The sequence below is a fragment of the Leuciscus leuciscus genome (assembly GCF_965113295.1).
Source record: "Leuciscus leuciscus genome assembly, chromosome: 25".
NCBI classification, from domain to species: domain Eukaryota; kingdom Metazoa; phylum Chordata; class Actinopteri; order Cypriniformes; family Leuciscidae; genus Leuciscus; species Leuciscus leuciscus.
The window spans coordinates 14,389,299-14,409,648 of NC_138724.1; the positions used below are offsets into that span (position 1 = coordinate 14,389,299).

A 20,350-nucleotide genomic window follows, 5' to 3' on the forward strand; every position below is an offset into this window, starting at 1 on the left:
GATACATGGTACAGGAGGACTTGGCCGAGGTCTTAATCCAAGTTTGGGGCCGGTTAGGGGCAGGGTCATTTCTCTCGGCCAGGGAGAGGCGGGTGAGTTCTTTGCCTGGGTTGGGGCGGTAGGTAACCTCTGCTCTCTCAGTGCTGTACGTCTCCCCTCAGTGGACACTTGAGGGGGACTCATTGTTTAGTTGTGTGAAGATGAAGCACCGCATGCTGACGGATTATGAGATGGCTGCGTGATTTGTGGGCGGAATGTCCACAAAACCCACCACCCCCACAGATGGACACACACTTGTACTCTCTCACGTTGGGAAAGAATGATTTAAACACAAATTTGTTCTGCTTGTTTTATGAATGAAGCCCATTGAGTGTGTTTACATGTACAACAAAACGCAGATAACAGTCGAAATTTATAAATACTGATTTTAAGGCGGCAAATCAACATATTGACAATGTGTGTAATAACTCCCCAATCGTTTCACTGATAGAACATCCTATGAGAAGTTATTTACTTTAATTTGCATTTACCTTGCATGTTATCAGCTTGTTGAATGACAAGTAATCTAATTGGTCCAAGGATCTGAATATCCATTGAAGGTGCCAAGGGTCCATGAGGTAAACGGGTACCCGATGTGTCTGCTGCATTGTAATTTTGACCAGTCTCTTGAATGATTAGAATACAGCAGTATCTCTACAACTCCCTAGTCTTGTCCAGAACTGATGGGAGAGATTGATTCTGTACTCTCTGCGTTTGGCCGAAAAAAGACCCTCCTTCATCTCACCCACCGTTCTGACACTACGCAGCTCCTACGCTGAAAACAACCAGATGTTTTGCACCATTTGTTCCATAGTAGCAGAGCAAGAGCATTAATTTCAACCCTGCAAAAAGCTTCTGAATCGTGCTGTTGGTCATCTGAGGCCGGACTAGTCTTCACTCCAACTCTGAGTACCATTAAAGGGCTCCACTGTGGTTTGTTTTACTTGTTTTGGTCAGGCATCTTTAAACCGTTCCTGATACAGAGTGACATGGACCTAAAGCCTTTGAACACTGCCGTATAACTACATTTTAAGGCGCTTCACCTTTTAAATGATAAAAGTAGTGAGTTATCTCTTTGTTTGTCATGCACTTAAACCCTTGAGGGGTATTATTAAAGTGGAGAATGCGATGGAAAGAGTATTGTTAAGAGTATTTTTAAAATCTTGTAAATCCTGGTAATTTATGTCACCCTTTTCCCAGGGAACGTCACTCCCCTCCCTTATGGTTTGCATTTGGGGCCGAGCAGCAATGGACGGATGTGTGTACCTGTAATAGGGACTGTTTAACGCCCCCTCCCTCTCTTCATCTTTCTCCCCCAAATCCCTCTAGTCAGGATTTACTGTGCTGACCTCCCAACTCTCTGGTTCCCTTCCTGGGAGATGAGGGCCTTCCCAGGCTCCCCAACTCGGTCGGAAGCTTGTAGCATTTAGGGGCTGTGCCTCGTTTTTTCCCATCCCAGGCACTGCATTTAATCAGTCCAGGCCTGCTGTGATTTGGTTTTAATTCTAAGGGGTGGGCCGATTTTGACGGTGTGATTTGAAGGCAGTGATAAATGAGGGCTATACACCCGCTACGAACACCATTACTGGTATTACTTCATTTATTAAAGTGGAACTGGGCTTGTTTGCATGTTTTGCACAAGGTTCAACTCCTAAACCTGACCCACAAACATGCATTTCAGCATGTTATAGACCTTAATATAGAATAGATGGTTCTCAAAGGTTGTGACGAGAGGTTGCAGTGACATGAACCTCAGTGAACTACCAACATTTGTCAGTTTCCTGTCGTTTCGTCAAATATCTTCGTAGGCAGGCCATCATTTTGTGCTTCCAACGCAAAGGTAATTACATTTACATTTACATTTATGCATTTGGCAGACGCTTTTATCCAAAGCGACTTACATTGCATTATCCTATACATTTATACATAGGTATGTGCAATCCCCTGGGATCGAACCCACAACCTTGCGTTGTTAACGCAATGCTCTTACCACTGAGCTACAGGAAAGCAAAGGTGTACCTCGAAAAACCTTCTTTTGGCTAGATTCTAAGGCAGCGTCGCATGTATCCTTTGTGGATAAAACAATGCATCAGTGAAAGCTCAGTGAAAAAATAAATCCCAAATAATGTTCCATTCAAAATTGACTTTTGTTGATAAAAAAAATTGTTCAGCGCCATTTTAAATGGACTGTTATAGACAATATTTCTGTGCTTTTTTTTTAACTTGTCAAAATATGGAGCTGTTAGCATAGCAACATGCTGCCGCCAAACTCTATCTGCTTAAGAAAAAAAAAATCTGGATTCAAGGTCTCTGCTTGCTTCAGTTGAGAATATTATCTCATCAGCCATTTATGAGCACTATAAATTCATATCGCATCCTGGACACAAATATTTTAACAATTCTTAAAAGATAAATCATGGTTTGGCCATCTGAGATTTCGGTATGGAGATAAAGATTTATCGGTAGTGTGTTTTGGTGGTGTTTGTTGTTTGGTTTTGGCATCTAACATTGGTTTTGGCATTGGTCTAACATAGCCGGATTTTCAGACTGACGGCAGAAGGTCTGGACTCCATAGCAGCTTTCATTGGCCAAGGACCACCCAGAGGCCGTCTTACTGGCATGTCAAGCAACCAATCACAGTTTTTGTTCCACGTCATGTTTTGGGGCGTTAGAATATAACATTGGTGTAATATAACAGACCGGTGTGTAAAACTATTGGACGTATTTTAAAGGAGTCTATGCCGTGAACTTAACATACTTCACATACTTTTGAAAATCCAGCGTTCAGTTGATCATAATAAGCGCTCATTGTCACAGTTGTAAACACTATAGCATTCTTCTTCCATGAAGGGGTTTGGCATCACGGCAACGCGACACACGTCTCCAGGTCATCCTATAGAATTCAACCAATCAGATGATGACTTAGAAAATCCTGAAGTGTTTCCAGTTACTTGTGCCATATGCATCAGACGTTCAGCCAGCGGTCCGTGACGTCTGGGGCTGAGACTACAGAAACGGTGACGATTGACATCAGACTTAACAAGCAGATTGAAATCAGTTCCAAAGTGAGTCTCCTGTGTGCAATTTGTGTAACATTAGTCACTACCTATACAAAATGTTCCAAATTGGTCACTTATGAGGTTTTATGTCTATGTCGATGCTGCCTAGGTAGGAAGTGGATAGCGAGCGAGGGAGCTCACTAGGTTTTGGAACGGAGCTCAAGTGTGTCCTCCCATGGGGCAAATCTGAACCTGTGTGTGTTCAGCGTACACGCTCAGCAGAAGTGGATGAGGCATCCCTGTCTGTGTTTTATGGAGTGTAATTGTGCGCTGGGAGGCACTGCCCTCTATTTCTCCTCTTAATGGCTGTTTGTGTGTTGTTTTAGTGGCAGATTTACGTGTGGGACGGGCAGAGAGGGGCGGGTTGATTTACAGCTGGCTGTGGCTTTGGCCTCACTGGTTGCGTGTGTGCGCACGCACTGTCACTGTGTGTGTTCCAGGTGAATGTGCAGTCTGGCCGCCAGCCCAGCGTGTTGCAGAAACTGTGTCAGCTGCCGTTCCAGTATTTCAGCCACCCGCGACTCATCAAAGTGCTCTTCCCCTCGCTCATCTGCGCCTGCTACAATAACCTGCAGAACAAGGTCATCCTGCAACAGGAAATGAGCTGTGTGCTGCTGGCCACCTTCATACAGGTAAATCGCACCTTCATACACACCATCACCTATGCAATTCACACTTTGTTTCACGAACATGTCCTCAAACTCTATTCCTGCTATAAAGGAGTGTGTTCACACGAACAGCAGTTTGCAACTGCAAAACAGCTCAGTGATTGGAAACACATTTTCTGAATAAATCTCGGAACACGTGGGATTAAAGCGGCAGTTTATTCGCAAACTTTTTTGCGGTATTTTGATTTTTCGCATAAATTTGCAACTTGGATGGACACAACTCCACTTAAGTTTTACTCAAGAAACCTTTGCAAATATTCATCAATAAAATTCAATATATGCGCTACAACATATATTTGATATTTTAAAATAACGTTCTCATATCCTAGCGAACATATAGCATATTTTAGAACAGTTATAAATCGAAACACAGTAATTAAAAATAACCGTTTTTCAAACAAGCTTCTCTGAACACTTATCCCATCTTCCATTGGCCAAAACAACATAGTCCTGCCCCCAAAATAACCCTATTGGTTCAATGAATTATGGAAGCTTTTTTCCACCACTGATTTAAAAAAAAATACCTTTTATCTCACAATTCTGAGGGCTTTTTCTCGCAATTACGAGTTTATATCTCGCAATTCTGACTTTATAATTTCCAATTGCGACATTATATCACGCAATTCTTTCTTTTTTTCCCCACTCAGTTGCTAGAAACAAGGTCAGAATTGTGAGATACAATTACATTGTAAACGTATTCATTTGGCTTATATACAAAGCAACTTAGAGTGAATCTAAGTTATTGGTGTATTCCCTGGGAATCGAACCCATGACCTTTTAGTTTCCAGTGCCCCAACACCCCCCTAAAAGAAGCAGCTTCCTTCGCTCAGATGGATGGTTTCCTCTGTCTGTTTGAGTGGATTTACCTGCCAGTACTTGAGCCTCCAGTAAACACCCTCTCCCTTCATCTTCTTCCTGACAGCGCTCTCCACACTACATCGCCGCTGCCATTACTTACAGAGAGATTAGCTCTTACTCCAACAAAGACAGGGAATCGTCATCTTATTCAAACAATGGAAAGACTGACGATGTCCTGCAACTTGACATCATTTGCTGAGATTGACAAAAGCTTTATCCACTTTATCCAAAACTTAATAAAAAGGAAATTTGGTCCTTAAATAATTGTATCTGAAGTTTGTAATAATTTGCATAGCCAAACTGAATGGCAAAAAAAGAACCATTTTTCAAACGGACTTCTCTGAACCCATCTGAAGATGATCCCATCTTCCATTGGTCGAAACACCATTGTCCCGCCCCTAAATAACCCTATTGGTTCAGCCAATGCACAGTGTTTCACTTTTCAGGGGAATCATTATACAAATTGTTTACTTTTAGTTGTATGCGAATTATGGAAGCTTGTTTCCGCCACGGAATACTTTTTTTTTATATATATATATTTTTTTAAGATAATTGCAAAATAATTTTTATTTATTTTTTTTTTGCAAGAACTTTGCTCTAAACTCACAATTCTGACTTTTTTCTCGCAATTCTGAGTTTATAACTAGCAATTCTGACTTTTTTCTTGCAATTGCGAGTTTATATCTTATAATTCTAACTTTTTTCTTGCAATTCTGACTTTCTCGCAATTCTAAGTTTATATCTCTCAATTCTGACGTTTTTTCTGCGATTCCGACTTTTATAGCAACAACGAGTTTATCTCGCAATTCTGACTTTTTTCTCACAATTACGAGTTTATATCTCTCAATTCTGACTTTTTTCTCACAATTACGAGTTTATATCTCTCGATTCTGACTTTTTTCTCACAATTACGAGTTTATATCTCTCAATTCTGACGTTTTTTCTGCGATTCCGACTTTTATAGCAATAACGAGTTTATCTCGCAATTCTGACTTTTTTCTCACAATTACGAGTTTATATCTCGCAATTCTGACTTTTTTCTCACAATTACGAGTTTATATCTCTCGATTCTGACTTTTTTCTCACAATTACGAGTTTATATCTCTCAATTCTGACTTTTTTCTCACAATTACGAGTTTATTTCTCTCGATTCTGACTTTTTTCTCACAATTACGAGTTTATATCTCTCAATTCTGACTTTTTTCTCACAATTACGAGTTTATATCTCACAATTCTGACTTTTTACTTGCAATTGCGAGTTTATATCACGCAATTGTGAGAAAAAAAGTCAGAATTGTGAGATAAAAAAGTCAGAATTGTGAGATAAAAAGTCGCAATTACCTCTTTTATTTTTTACTCGGTCTTGGAAACGAGCTTCCATAGTGAATATCTGTCTGGGATAAGAGAATGTTTTGCTCCACGAGCATCACCAACTGGAATAAATAATGAAATCTGTTAATTTTGTGTAATCCAGGACTGTGCCACCAATGAGAACCAATCGGACAGCAAAGCTTCACAGCCAGGTGAGGACTATATTCGCCAAATTTGAGGAAAAACAAGTCATCCATATGAAATCTCAATATATCTTTGCATACACGACTGACGATATCCATCTTTAGACATACATTTCAATTACGCTTAAATATACATTTTAAATTAGATTAATTGTCTAAATATTTACAATTGCGAAATGGATCCAGAAATCCCCATATTCTGTTCTAAAGTGCATTAGTTAAAAATAAATGGCTTTATTGCTCACAAAAGGCTCCTTCTGTCTGGCATTGATTCAATGCTTTACTTCCTGTGTCAGTGTTAAACCTCTGATCTTTCCCCATCAGTGAAGGGCTGGGCTCCTCTGAACTACTGCGAGCTCTCCAACCGCTTCCCCAGAGACCAGTGGGACTCCGCACTTCAGTTCTTCCTCAAGAAGCAGGAGGAGTGAGCGAAGGAGTGCAGTCATTTACAGAAGCACATTACACACATTGACATTGAAACCTAATGCATATTCCACAATGCAGAACTCTTCTGGAGGGGGTTTAGGGTACAAATGAAGACAGTCATCAGACCTCCATCGAAGCCGTCAATCAGTAGTGAGTCATTCCTAGTGGTTTTCCAGTAACTGTATATTAGCATATATATTAGCGCACTGAAAAAAAACTGACTTGTCATACATGTGTTTATGAGCAATAGAATGTTTACAAATAGTTTAATTTACAGGATTTGACCTTAAATACATTTTTGGACACATTCAGTGATTCTTGTTTTTCACAAAAGATAATCTAGTATAATGGTTGAGTTTGGCTGATATTCTGTTGTTTTGTAAATAAAAAGATACTGGGGAATGAAGTAGAATAAACTGAAGCCCTCATTTAATTTAGGGAGAATGACGAGTTACCTCATCCGTCGCTTTTCATGTTTATTTTTCAATGAATGAAGAGGAAGATTTTTTTCCTGTAGCTGACATGTTATGATTTTTTTTGAATTTTTGCTGTTGTGTTTCGTTGCTTGTTCGCTTTTTATACTGTAATTTATACACGATTTCCACACTTCTTCCTTGTTAACCTGTTTTCTGTCGTTTTCTCAGTGTATTGAAACACTTAAAAGTTTAATTTAAGAAACGGATGAGTTTAATAAAATATTTAATACTGCTCAATCGAAGTTATTCTTTCATTTGTAAAAGAGGATGAAATATTGTTTACCAGAATATGTTTTTGGACCAGCAGGATCCAAAAGTCAGAGATGAAATTGCAATGAAAATGTGTTTTACATTTATCAATATAAGCAATTGTGTCAAAAATGTAATTTAAAATGTTTAGAATGTCTTAATATTTGGGTTGACTCCCTTTTGCCTTTATATAATGAAGTTTGTCAAACCTGGTGATCATGTTCTCCAGCATGATTTGAGACGATCTAAAGAGCATCATGAGCTTCAATGAAAGCAAGACCATCTGTATACAAAGGAGTTCAGGTGTGTTCATGTGATTAGAGAGCTAGAAACAATGCAGCATCTGAATAATTTTTTTATAAATTGACATCATAACGTTTCTTTGCTTAACATTTTTAAAATCCTACAACTTTGTTTACTTCCAGGTTTAAATTACATTTAGAATCTCAGACCCTCAATGTGATCTCAGACTTTTTAGATTCTAAAATATTGTACATGACATATATTTACAATCACACTATTGTATACTCTAATGCATAATTGTGATTATATGTAGAAGAGTTTCTCAAAAAAAAAGTTTTAATTGAGAGCTTATGTATTTATTAAGTCCGTTTAATGGAATTTAAGTTGAAGTTACTCAAACATCTAAGTTGATTGTACTTAATTTAAGGCTTTTTTTACAGTGAAATGCAGTGAAGCTGAACCTGAAATGTGGGTTAAAACGGCATTGTAAAAGGGTTGTGGCCACATAACCAGGGTCCTCGCTGGCCCCGGGGCACCACAAACAGCCCGCTTTCTTCCGTCCCATCCTTTTCTCACACACACACACACACACACTCTTGACTATACTGTCTTTTCTGTACCTGTGTGACTCACTGAGTGAGTCACTCAATACATGACTGTGTCAACATGCACTGGAGCCTCTGGGTCAGACTGACTTCCAGTTTCATAAGAACTTCAGTTCTACACCAAATCTTTTCATTAAGTGAAATAACACTTTTTTTTTTTTTTCTAAACAATGCTTTTAGATTCAATCCAGTAAAATAAATGCATTTTATGTGAGATCTAGATGATGGGCTTTGAAATGGAAGTGGGTGTATATGTGACAACTTGTATGGGAGCTGTTTTTATAGACCATTCCGTAATTTGCCATTCGGAAACCATCTGAGAGCTCGACGTTCTCGTGATTTTGGCAGAGGAACAGAAGAACGCTGTGGCCCTTTCCGTCCTGTCAGTTAATGAATCATGAATTTGATTGCTAAATCTGTTGTCTGAATGTCTCTTGCATTCACGGAAATGTTTCTCTTATTTTCTACATTTATTTAAGAAACGCGGTTGTGAAGAAGAAACGCGTTTTTATGATGGCATTCTAAAGTTTTTTTTTTATATACAGATGTAGGCTACAATAACAATGTTATAACAATTAACAATGTATTTTATTTATTTATTTATTTACAAAATTAGTACTTTCTCAGAGTGGGAATATGTCTAAAATAAAAAATGTGATGCAATGGCAAATTTCAGACTTATTTTATTATATGACGGGTTTTTATTCATGATAAAACGCTTCGAGGTTTTATTTAAATGGCGCTTGTTTGTTTAATTTTTTTATCATAATAAAAAAAGATAAATAAATGAAAATTAGTTTTGTGTTCAAGAAAAATTTCGAGTTATTTTGCTGCATTTTGTGTAGCCTATGCGTTTAAATTAATTTTGTTACACCGTTATACCGTAATTATTCCCCCTATACTTTGACTTTCGTAGGGGAGACCGGGGACAGTTGCAACACTTTTTGCATTTCTCTCAATTACTCAGAGACTATTTGGACTAGACCAACCAAATTTGTATATATTAAACTTGCATCTGTACGCTAATTACCCATACCATTTAAAGATGATTATATATGACATATCGTTCACAGTATTTATTTGAATGGAAGAAGTCAGATGTTGCAACTGACCCCGACCCAGGGGACGGTTGCAACACAACCCAGGGACGGTTGCAACATGTTAAAAATACCTTAAATTTCATTAATTAACTTAAGCTTTTTGTCTCAATGAGCAAAGAATTCTGAAAATATTAACTGTTTTAGGCCTACTATAATATTATAGTATTATTTATTTCAATAATATTATTGTAGCCTATTATTTATTTATTTAGTCATATTTATCAAATAACAGTTATTGAGTTTTGTTTGTTCATGTGTAGAACATAGATTCAGTGTGCAGGAGTTACAGATGCTATTCAATCTCTCCATATTTCAGTGTCAGACAGGAAGAATTTAACAATTTGTAATGCAACAAACTTTTATTAAACATGCAATTTATAACATGTTGCAACCGTCCCCGACCCTATCAGCCATGACAGAACATCATACGCCTGCTAGACACGCTGACTTTGACACATGCTAACCATGTCACTTAGTAGTCAACACAACAACAATTCAAACTATGTAAGTTTTGATTAAATCATACAAAATTTCAGGACAGTATGACAAAAATATATCTCATGAAAAAATTTACTTTCATACCTCCAAAACAAGTTTTGTTCAATAAATACATCAGCAGATGTTGAATATGTCTACTGTCTTCTTGGTGGGTGGAGGGTCTAACTGTGCATGTGCAGTATGAGTGTCATCACTCTAGCTTGTTTCTGATTGGAGAAAAATGACATGTTGCAACCGTCCCCTGTTGCAACTGTCCCCGGTCTCCCCTATGTCTTGCCAATTTAGTTGTTTCTATTAAACATAATATACGATTTTTTAGGCTTTTGAATGTTCTTGCAGTGAAATTACAAGAAAGCTCCGAATGCGTTTGACATCGTTTGCCTGTTCTCAGCATCCACATATATTTGGATATAGATAATTTCGTTGTATTTAAAGGTTTGAGCTGGACTATTGTGACAGTTTTAAATTAATTGTAAGGAATAAATTAAGCTTGAATGTATGAAATGACATGGAATTTCCATAAAGGGACATGTAGGCTAGTTGTTTGGTTTAGGAGTCAGATGTGTTTTAGGTTTCGATTTATAAACTAAAGGTTAGCTAAATACTTTGACATTTTACATTAAAATGACAGACAGGGGAGAGTTGTAATTAGTAAAGACTTTAAAGATTTGTTCTATACACACATGAACTTGGCTTAAGTGTGCGTTTATTTAATTAGACCTAAATTATTAAATTAGTGGCGGAATTTGAACCAAGATGCGGCTTTTGACCTCTGCCCATGACATCTGAATCGTTATTTCTCCCTAAAGCAACCATCATAAGCGCTGATGTCGCCAACCCGTCGTCATTCAGAAGAAGAGCGGTTTTATTTGAATCCAATTAAGCTTTCTTAATTTCATTCGATTTAATGGGGTGTAATCCGGATCAGATCTGCACACAGTTTAGCAATTAAAAATCATCAAAGATATGCCTACTTTTTTTTTAAGTAGGCCTATTTCTAAGCATATATATTTTAGAATTTGTGTATTTTAACAGAAGACTATACGTTCTCAAATTAGCCTACACGGCATATAGTTTGCATTTCATATAATAAATGCAGTTATTTGCATTTTCTGAAGCAAAGTAGTTTTTACAAGCTAGCAAATTAATAGTGAATGAATACGATTTTGGAGAGTATAAGCTTATGTTTAGGCTTTATTTGTTTAATTGAATTATTTTGAATTATTACTTTCACAAACAGAATGCGCTTTTGCGCCTCACACAACACCTCAGTGCAGAGGAAAGCTGCAGAGATTGTAAATAGTAGATGTAAAAGATTTTACATGTTGATATTTTCGTATCTAATCGCTGTGAGATTTTGCTGTTAGATTTTGAATAGAGAACTTCTAACAACTCAATGCAAGATTTTCAGACATTTCAGTTTTTTGTGTTTACGTATTTCCTAGTTAAACAGGAAGCTTGAGCGGGACATGTGGAGGGCCTTGTTTTGGCATGCCATAACATCGCTGCTTTGGAATTTCCATAGGTTTAAATTCGACGAAAAAGTATTTCTCCACCACTGTTAAAGAACGCTCTTGTGTATTGTGTGATACATTAATGGATATAGGCTTATTTAAGCTACTGACATAGCCTACGTCCGCCATGTTAGCAATGTCAGGTGAAATACTTAGCACTGCAGGTGCTATACTAGTAGCCACACATTTAGGCTAACCTCCATTTAATTATCTACAGCACTTATAGTTAAAAAGAGCAGACATTAGATGTCACTGTCAATAGCATGCACTTTTTACATAATATATAGGGAAGTATCGGAATTATTTGATACTTGTTAGTCATTTGCCTGCATTGGGGGAGGGGCGTTGTCATTCTAAACAGCATTTGATTGGACAGAAATCAGGAGTGCAGGATGAGTCATCAATATTTTTGTTCCATTTTCAGAAAGAAAAAGACTAAATTCATATATCCACCAAAAGTAAGCTTGTCAACATTGTTTAGCAGAACACTCAAAACGTCTCAAAACGTATGGACTAAAAGCCACAAAACACCTTTTTGCGATTTCCCAGGCTGTTCAAAATGTAACATTTAATATACATTTTTGGGGGGATTTTTTTTTTTTTTTTTTACTATAATTGTAAACAAAATAATTTTTAAATGCCTGAATTAATTGCAGAAAATGAAGAAAAATAAGCGTAGCAACAGAAACTGCAGCGCTGCCTTACAACTGCTTATCCTCCAGAGAGTTTAGTTATCTGACAAACAGGATTATCTCGCCACAATGGCCCGCAGTGATTTTGGTCTGATCTTCTGGTGTCCAGCGGCTATATCTCCTGACTCGGAATGAAAAGAAACCCTGGACATGCAAGGGTGCGTTTGCCGAGAGGGAGTCCCGTTAAGAGAGAGGTGCTTCGGGTTTGTTGTGCTTCCATTCAGTGGATCATTTGCAGGTGATGCCGAGCGCAGATAAGCGGCCGCCGATCCCTGTCCTCCGTCTAGACTCACAGCTTTACGAGCAACACGAGATTGATCACTGCTACGGGAGGGCTTCAATTACTCATTCAGTATCCGGTCGGTACGATATTTAAATAGATGGATAGATAGATGTATATTCATTCGAAGCCTCCGTTAAGGGCTGAATGTGACAGATCAGGGATCTGTGATCATGTTATAGCCTCAATATATCAATGCATCTTTATACGTGATTGACCAGCAGATAAGATACTTTGGTTACACTTTATTTGGTAACACTTTATTTTACAGTGTCCTTGTTACATATGTTACATGTATTTACCATAGTAATAATAGTAAATTATGCATAATTACATGCAACTTCCCTCAACCAAATCCTAATCCTACCCTAACCCTATAGTAAGTACATGTAGGCTAGTTAATTAATATTACTCAGTCCTTAAATCTATAATTACACTGTAACAGTGACACCTTAAGTGTAACCCTTTATTTTAAGGCGTCCGTGTTACAGTGTAATAATTTAAGTAGGCCTACTGAGAAATAATAATTAACTAGCCTACATGTTCTTATTATGGGGTTAGGAATATGGTTTGGTTTAGGGTTAGTTGTATGTAATTATGCATAATTTATAGTTATGTAACGTGTAACAAGGACACTGTAAAATAAAGTGTTAACGAGACTTTATTCATAGCTATATTTATCACTCAAGAAAAAACGGTTAGCCTACTTTTTAACGATACCAAAACCCATATTTCTGCTCACTATCTTTATAGGTTTCCTAAACAGAACCATGCTTTGAAAGAGCAGCATAAGAATCGTATCCCCAAAACATAGAACATTTTCTGCATAATGCGATTCTTTATAATCAGTAGCCTATTACAATATTCCGTTCCGTTAAAATTTCCCCAAAACGATGCAAAAAATATAGAAAGGTGTGTAGGCTATATTGTTTTGAGTGTATATATATACACACAAAACAATAATGCACGTCTGTATAGGTATAACGAAAAAGCAAAATAAAATGTCATAATAAATTCAGATATCACAACACTGCAGTTATTCACTATTTAATTTTGTTCACGTTGCTCCTGTTCTTTTTACTAGATCTTTGGACAGTTATTTCCCGTCCTATATCCAGTTGTATTATGACTGAAGTGTCTTTCATCTTGTTATAAAAAGATATGTGTAAAGGTAACATGATATGGTTGTCTTTGCATGCAAGCTTCCTCAGACATAAACAGCATTTAACGTAGTTTATTTAGGTCATTTCTCACTTTTTGGTATGGACGGTTGTCCTGACAATAAATAACAATAACTTACTTTTTTAAATCGAGAAGTTTATACAATCTGTCATCCATTCGTTAAGATAAAATATTTTACAGCTCAGTTTTATACATCTTCGGAGAGATCATGCGCACTAAGACAAAAAAAAAGTTGATTTTTGTCTTATTTGGAAAATACCACTTGTTGATAAAGCTACACATTGATGGTCTTGAATAAACACTGTTAAGACTGTTGTTTTCGTAACTGATCCATAATCAAAACCCAAATAATGTGTTCATATTCCGTTGGACGTCCTGGATATACGGTCCAAATGCTTTAAAAACAGTTTTGTAACACGTCTGGAAACCCCAAAGACGCTTGGAAAGGCTCCTCCGTTTGGCAAACTGTTTAAATCCATCTTGTTTAATCCCTTTTTCCGTTCGAGGCGGTGAGGTGATGGGTTTTCATGCAGGGCGGGTGAGGGCATGCTGGGGCAGGAGTCTCCGGTGGGCTCTCACGTCTCCACGGGACTGGGCACCATGCTGTTGGGGGTGTCGGGTAACTGCGATGACAGAGAGGTCACATCACTACCAGACGAGTTACCCAGCGAACCCGACTCGGAAAATGACACCTATAGAAGGGTGAGGGGAGAGTTGGGAATCAGTATAGGCTGTTCGATAGCTGTCAACATGCTGAGACTAGGTATCTGCGGCCCGAATTTGATTAAATGACATAGTTTTACATACGATTTGCAATTGACATTAGCCTAAACAAGTTTGGTATGGTGTTACATAACAGACAAAATAAAGATAGGCAACTTTTCAAAGGAATTTCTGTCTGAAATTTCGCACGATCTCGTGATCGTCTTTTCGCGCCCTTTCAACAAATAAATAAATCGTTTTATTTTTTGTTATTTATCATTTTTGTCGTACACATGCGATGTGTAAATTTATAATAAAGTACTAAATATTGACACTAGATTATGTTATGTCGATGTACCACCCGATGTAGGCTATGTTCTCTATTAATTGTTGCTACGGAGTTCGGACAATCTTGTAGTCAACTTAGGCTACAATGAAACATGTAAAAACCCAGTTAACGAAAAGGCTATATGCCTACATGTAGGCCTATATGAAAAAAAAAAAAAGTAAGTAAAAAATTATTAGGCTACGATACACTGTTCGCTTGAAACTAGAAGCTACTGCAAAATATAATTTGAAATAATTGCCAAATGGCAGCGATTTAGACCTAATAAACAATCTGCAGCCATTTTTATTTTTTCATGAACATGCTTAAATTATATGATTGATAATTTTGATAAAAGAAAAAGAGTCGGGATGGAATGGAGGAGCACATTAAAGCCTAGTTGTTAGGCCTTGTAACAAAAAGTGTTCGGGGATGGCAGTCCTCACCAGCTGTTGGAAAGCAGGCTGGTCCAGGTCACTCTGTAAGGCAAATTCGCTTAAGGCTTTCCACGGAGGCTGATAGGTTTGAACTTCTACAGGATTTCCCTGGACCGTGGTGTCATGTCTAATCGGGCTGCCTGCCACCAGAGGCGTTCCCGTGAGACCTTGAAGATTCTGCAAAAGGTTGAGGAGAAACCTTAGCGACACAGCTTATCACATTTCAATTTCAAAGAATCTTAACACTTTAGGTGGGAATTTCAAATGTGTTCAAAATCATTGAAAAAAATCACAGCCATTATATATCGCATTTTCAATGTTTATATTATGCAGTGAAAAATCAATTGAACCACTAGATCGATCGATCGATCGATCGATAGATAGATAGATAGATAGATAGATAGATAGATAGTCAAAAAAGTTGCTGTCTTACATTTTTAAGTTGGCCTACAATCAATTTGGATGTTTAAGTAATTCCAACTTAAATTACATTAATCTGACTTTAATTTTTTTTTAAATTCTTGTATAACTTATCAAAATAAGGTAAGCAATTTTCAACTTTTTTACGAGTTAAAACAATGTAAAAACATGTCATAACGTATTGATCATATAATATTTTACAGTGTATAGATAGAGAAAACCAGGCTATGATAACCCTAAAAATTTGGCAAGCCTATATAACATCAAGACATTTTTAATCTCCAAAGAAGCATAAAGTCAGCTCGATTATAGCAATATTAGCAAAGAACCATTAAAGAAACTTTACTTGAAGGGTGGCTATAGTCAAAATAAGCTAAAGCAAATTCGTTGATTGCCATCACTCTTTTAGAATTAAGTAGCCTATACAAAACGGATCTTCCTACCGTTTTGTCGCTGTGTTGCTGTTGTTGTAGTTGTTTCATAAGTATGGACCTCTTCTTGTCTTTGCAGCGCTTGTTTTGGAACCAAACCCGTATGACTCGTGGACTCAGACCGGTCATTTCCACGAGCTGCTCCTTCATTAGCGCGTCCGGTCGCGGGTTTGCGTTATAACACGTCCGGAGAGTGTGAAGCTGCTTTTCGTTTAATACTGTCCGAACACGCGTGGTCTTCTCAGACTGCTTATGAACGTGGTTCCGGTGAGGTGGCTGACGAACTGGCACAGGTTCTGCGAATAAAACAGCCTACGTGTAAATCACTTTTCGGCTTGAGGGGTCATTTCATTATTTAGACACACTGCAGAAGAGCACGCTTACTTGAAGGTTAAATTGTGCATACACACATCGGTCTGTAGCCAAGTGCGTGTCAGTCAAAACACCTCTTAGGGCCTTCAATATGCTCTCAACTTTGCTGTATGTGCAAAATGTTGAAGGATCGACATAGGATATAAAAGTATAACATGCAATAAGTGCACCATCTTACAGAGCAATAAGAGGGTTAAGTAGTGACACATAATCGAACAGAACATTGGTTATGGTTTAATGCTGTTTAAGCTTTTAGTCAACTACCAGATGTCAAAGCATTACAGTCTAACATGCTAAATTTTAGTCAAATTATCTAAATGCAGTTTTAGCTCGAAATTAAACGTTAAAAGTACAATTTTACAATCTAATCAATAATGTATTTAAGAAAAAAAAAAAAATTCTACTCTGATATCTGATAGACATATCCTACCAATCTAACAGCCAAGAAAATAACAGACCTCGCTAACACTTTATTTGTTACACATGTTACATGTACATTCCATAGTAATAACAGTAAAGTATGCATAATTACATGTAACTAACCCTAATCCCTAACCAAACCCTAAGCCTAACCCTATTAATATTACTTAAATATATAATTAGGCTACACTGTAACAATGACACCTTAAAATAAAGTGTAGCCCAGAACTCTTTATTTATATATCGCAATATTGCACTTTCTTTTTATAAAAAAAATAAACAAACTAAGAAAAACGCGGTTTCAGATTAATTTCACGTCATGCTAATTCAATCATAAATATCATCAAACAATCTCAGCCAGCTACAAGAGCGTGCCATGAGGGGTTTTACACGAAAACAAATATCTTCAAACTGGCACCGAACACAAGCTACTCGGAAGTCTGTTAACACAATTTCACAAGCTGATTAGATGTAACAGAGAACTAAAGTCTGGGATCTCAGAGTGGCCGTTAGTAGGCTAACATTTCACAACAACAACAACTATTACAACAACGAAAATATTCATATTATTATTAGGCATGTTTGTGACACTACCTTTGTGTACATGTACTGTTATTGTTGTTACTACAGCACCCTAATGAATTATAAATATAGACAAATATGTGTAACTTGGACATTAGCATTGCTTTTATTGTTATTATTAATAATAATAATTTTCTCAGTGGTATTTTTATTGTTACTACTACCTGGGATGTGCAGGGGCCTGTTGGAGTGAATGTTCCCGGGACTGATGGGGCTCCCGGCTGAAGCGCGCTCCATGAGCAGCCCGTGATCCGCCCGGCAGAGCAGCTCCTCATCCCGCAGAGAGAACTCATCTCCCGGGAGCAAATGTCTGCTGCACACCGAGCACCTGAAACACTCCATGTGATACACGTTATCCCGGGCCCTCATCACCAGGTCACTGCTGCAGAAACCGATGTTGCATTTGGCGCATTTGATCCCGAATAATCTGCAAAATCCAATAGAAACATTTGCTTATTTTTACAGTTCGTTTCCAAACCCGTCCAACTCATCTCAGCTCGATTTTACAAGGCCAAGAAATACGGATCGCAATCACAATTGTAACTCTTTTCTCAAAGCATGTATATAATTAATTATAAGTGTTACAATACACACAATACAATGCATTTATCCTTTCATGAATAATTACATTATTCCTAGCCGCAGAGTAAACAGAAGGCTATAGTAGAGAGTAACAGTGCAGAGTAAATAGTAGCATATTTGTAAAGAATAATGCATTAAGACATACAAACACTGTTTTAAACATTATTCTTTACACATATGCCACCTAATAGAGTATTATAACTGAGGTTTCATATATTTACGAGTGCATACTGATACAATAAGGTGTGTATAAGACACAATGAACACAATGCTTTATAGCTTATATTTCTTTACAAAGCAAACTTCAAAACAATACTGAACAAACACCGGTATTAAAAAAAAAATCAAGCATGGCAAGGCTAAACCAAACATGTCTGTATTAATCACACTCAAGCCATGAAATATTAGAATTTTGCTGACAAATTATTAGTTTCCACTAAATAGGCTATCTTAGTTTTTTGTATGCTTTACTATATTTTATTATAGCCTATACTGTATAATATTTTTACCTCTGCAACCAAGGTTGTTTAAAATACACTTCTTTAGTTTATGATAAAACTGCAGAACAGCATGCAGAGTTTTCCCACATCTCTAGATCGGTTTGGGTCAAGAATCTGTGAAAAAGAGGGCCTCGACGAAATTCCAAAGCTGTGAAATCACAAATATATGAGTGACTCGTACCGTACGTAATCTCTCTTGCAATAAGTCTTGCCGTCCCGGACGAAGCAAGTGCACGTCTCATCCAGGTACTGACTGCATTCTGCGCACTTCAGACAGGCTGCGTGCCACTCCAGGTCCGGGGACACTCGCAGGATGTACTGATCATGGATCTGACTTCCACAGCCTACACACATGGCGATTCCAGACTTCTCTGGATATGGAGAGCAAGGATTAGCTAGTGTCCTCCGACTGCGCCCCTATATAGCCCGTTTAATCCCCCCAAAACACCGCCGTCGTGCAGATATGCAAGATTATAGCTCATGCATCCTCTGTCGTTCTTTTTCCTGTTTTATGGCATTATATTGGTTCGTGTTTTTGGCTGCACCAATACTGTTTGCAGATAAGTAATGCTTAGCACAAAAAATAATAATAACATAGGCTAGTCGACATGAAATTATATTTTGATAGCCTATAGTAGTCTAATGGAAGAAGAAGAAAAAAAAAAAGTTCTTATTGTCTCGGTGTAATTTTAAACTAATTTTGCATTAACGATATTCAAAGTTCCTGTGTAATGACGCACAAAATGAGCTAAAACAAACACCCAGCACTTACTTTTTGAATGATCCCCCATATCACCCAAGAAAGAAGGATGGGGTAGAATATCCACCATACAGGAGGGTTAAGGCAGAAGGCGTACAGATGAGGAAATGGAATGGGAAACTGCCTCGTCCCGAGCTGACTAATAACTTCTGGCCGAAGAGCCTGTGGGAAGAGCAACACACAGACACTGGCTCTGACGTCACCGGGGCCCTGACGTCACATGCAAACCTGGACCACGCGCGCCCCCGAATATCAGCAACAGCCCGAATAGGAGATCCGACCACGAGACGTGTTTTGAATATTGTCTACCGAGGAATTGAAGATTAAACTCACACTTCTGTTTCTCCGAACATAACTGTGAAACAGTTGCAACGGTGAACAAAACACACAAGAAAAGTAGCTGGAAATTCATTAAATGGGGAGTATGTTTTAAGTTAGCCTACATTTTAGTGCCAGTATTGCATTTAGGTGTTCAATGAGAAGCTGGACCAACGCATGAAGCGACATTATTATCTGCGGGTTTAAACTGCATTTGATATACTGACATAATCAAAACAAAACTTAAAAATATATTAATTTATTTGCAAAATATTCTGCTGACTTTCTTAAAACAAATAAACATTTAGCATATAGGCTACATTCGTTTCGTTGATTTAAAACATTTCCATGTGAATTGAAGTCTATGTGTTATAGTGAGCCCCCTACTGGACATCAGAATATCTTCACATACATGCCTATCATATGTGGTTTCATATTTGTAATAGCCTACAGTTCATAATCCGTTTTTGCCAGTCTAACAAAATGTATAATTTAGGTAGAAAACAACTGACTATAAATATGAAATGAGTTCAACAGAAATACTAAATTTCAACTATGCAGTGCATTGGAAAAAACGGCTTAGAGTATTAAAAATTTCGAGAGAAAATGTAAAAAAATTAGTTTGACTGCGAATGTAACGTGTTTCAAACCCGATTCATCTAATTAGGCTTCTTTGTGCGTTTCCATTGAAAATTACCATCATAAAATTGTCCAACATGGACCTGCATTCTTCGGCTAAATTATTGAATCTGCTTCTATGGAAAATGTCACAAGAAGAGACTCACAGCACAAATTATTGTTTGCTTGAACGACACGCACCTTTCATTAAACTGTGCATTTTATTGTGAATAATTCGCTGCCATTTCCAGTTGGTAAAACTTAGAAATGAACGTTCAACTGCCTTAAAAGATTGAATAAACTCAGTTTGAAGATAACTATTGTTTCAACTCACAAATCAAGACAATGGATTCTTTTTTTATTTTTTTTTAGTTCAAAATCCACTCTTGTCACGACATTTGAAGTTAAGGAGAATAAATAAGTTCAAATAACTTAATTGGGCTGTCATGTTTTACAGCGTTCATGCTTCTCCTTAAATTA

At 37.4% G+C, this 20,350-nt stretch overlaps 2 protein-coding genes across 6 annotated transcripts in view; one reads left to right on the top strand and one right to left on the bottom strand.

Annotated features, from left to right (window-relative positions):
• Nucleotides 1–7,277, top strand: part of scaper (S-phase cyclin A-associated protein in the ER) — a 108,379-nt gene extending 101,102 nt beyond the window's left edge. For all 4 annotated transcript variants that reach the window (XM_082159011.1, XM_082159009.1, XM_082159012.1 and 1 more), the window contains 3 exons: nucleotides 3,539–3,730; nucleotides 6,099–6,147; nucleotides 6,463–7,277. In XM_082159011.1, coding sequence (XP_082015137.1) covers nucleotides 3,539–3,730; nucleotides 6,099–6,147; nucleotides 6,463–6,566 — 345 coding nt within the window. In that variant the 3' untranslated portion in view covers nucleotides 6,567–7,277. The remainder of the gene's footprint in view (nucleotides 1–3,538; nucleotides 3,731–6,098; nucleotides 6,148–6,462) is intronic.
• Nucleotides 7,278–13,439: 6,162 nt separating this feature from the next.
• On the bottom strand, nucleotides 13,440–19,709 carry isl2a (ISL LIM homeobox 2a). 2 transcript variants are annotated; one of them, XM_082159831.1, is made up of 6 exons: nucleotides 18,947–19,709; nucleotides 18,356–18,545; nucleotides 17,254–17,519; nucleotides 15,731–16,014; nucleotides 14,877–15,044; nucleotides 13,440–14,095 (listed from the first exon to the last, which is right to left on the bottom strand). In XM_082159831.1, exons 1-6 carry the CDS (start codon nucleotides 19,002–19,004, stop codon nucleotides 13,979–13,981), a joined length of 1,083 nt encoding a protein of 360 aa, XP_082015957.1. In that variant the 5' UTR covers nucleotides 19,005–19,709; the 3' UTR covers nucleotides 13,440–13,978. The 2 variants fall into 2 exon arrangements, with proteins under 2 accessions (XP_082015957.1, XP_082015958.1); XM_082159832.1 differs by having other exon boundaries at nucleotides 17,257–17,519; nucleotides 18,947–19,708.
• Nucleotides 19,710–20,350: the final 641 nt, after the last annotated feature.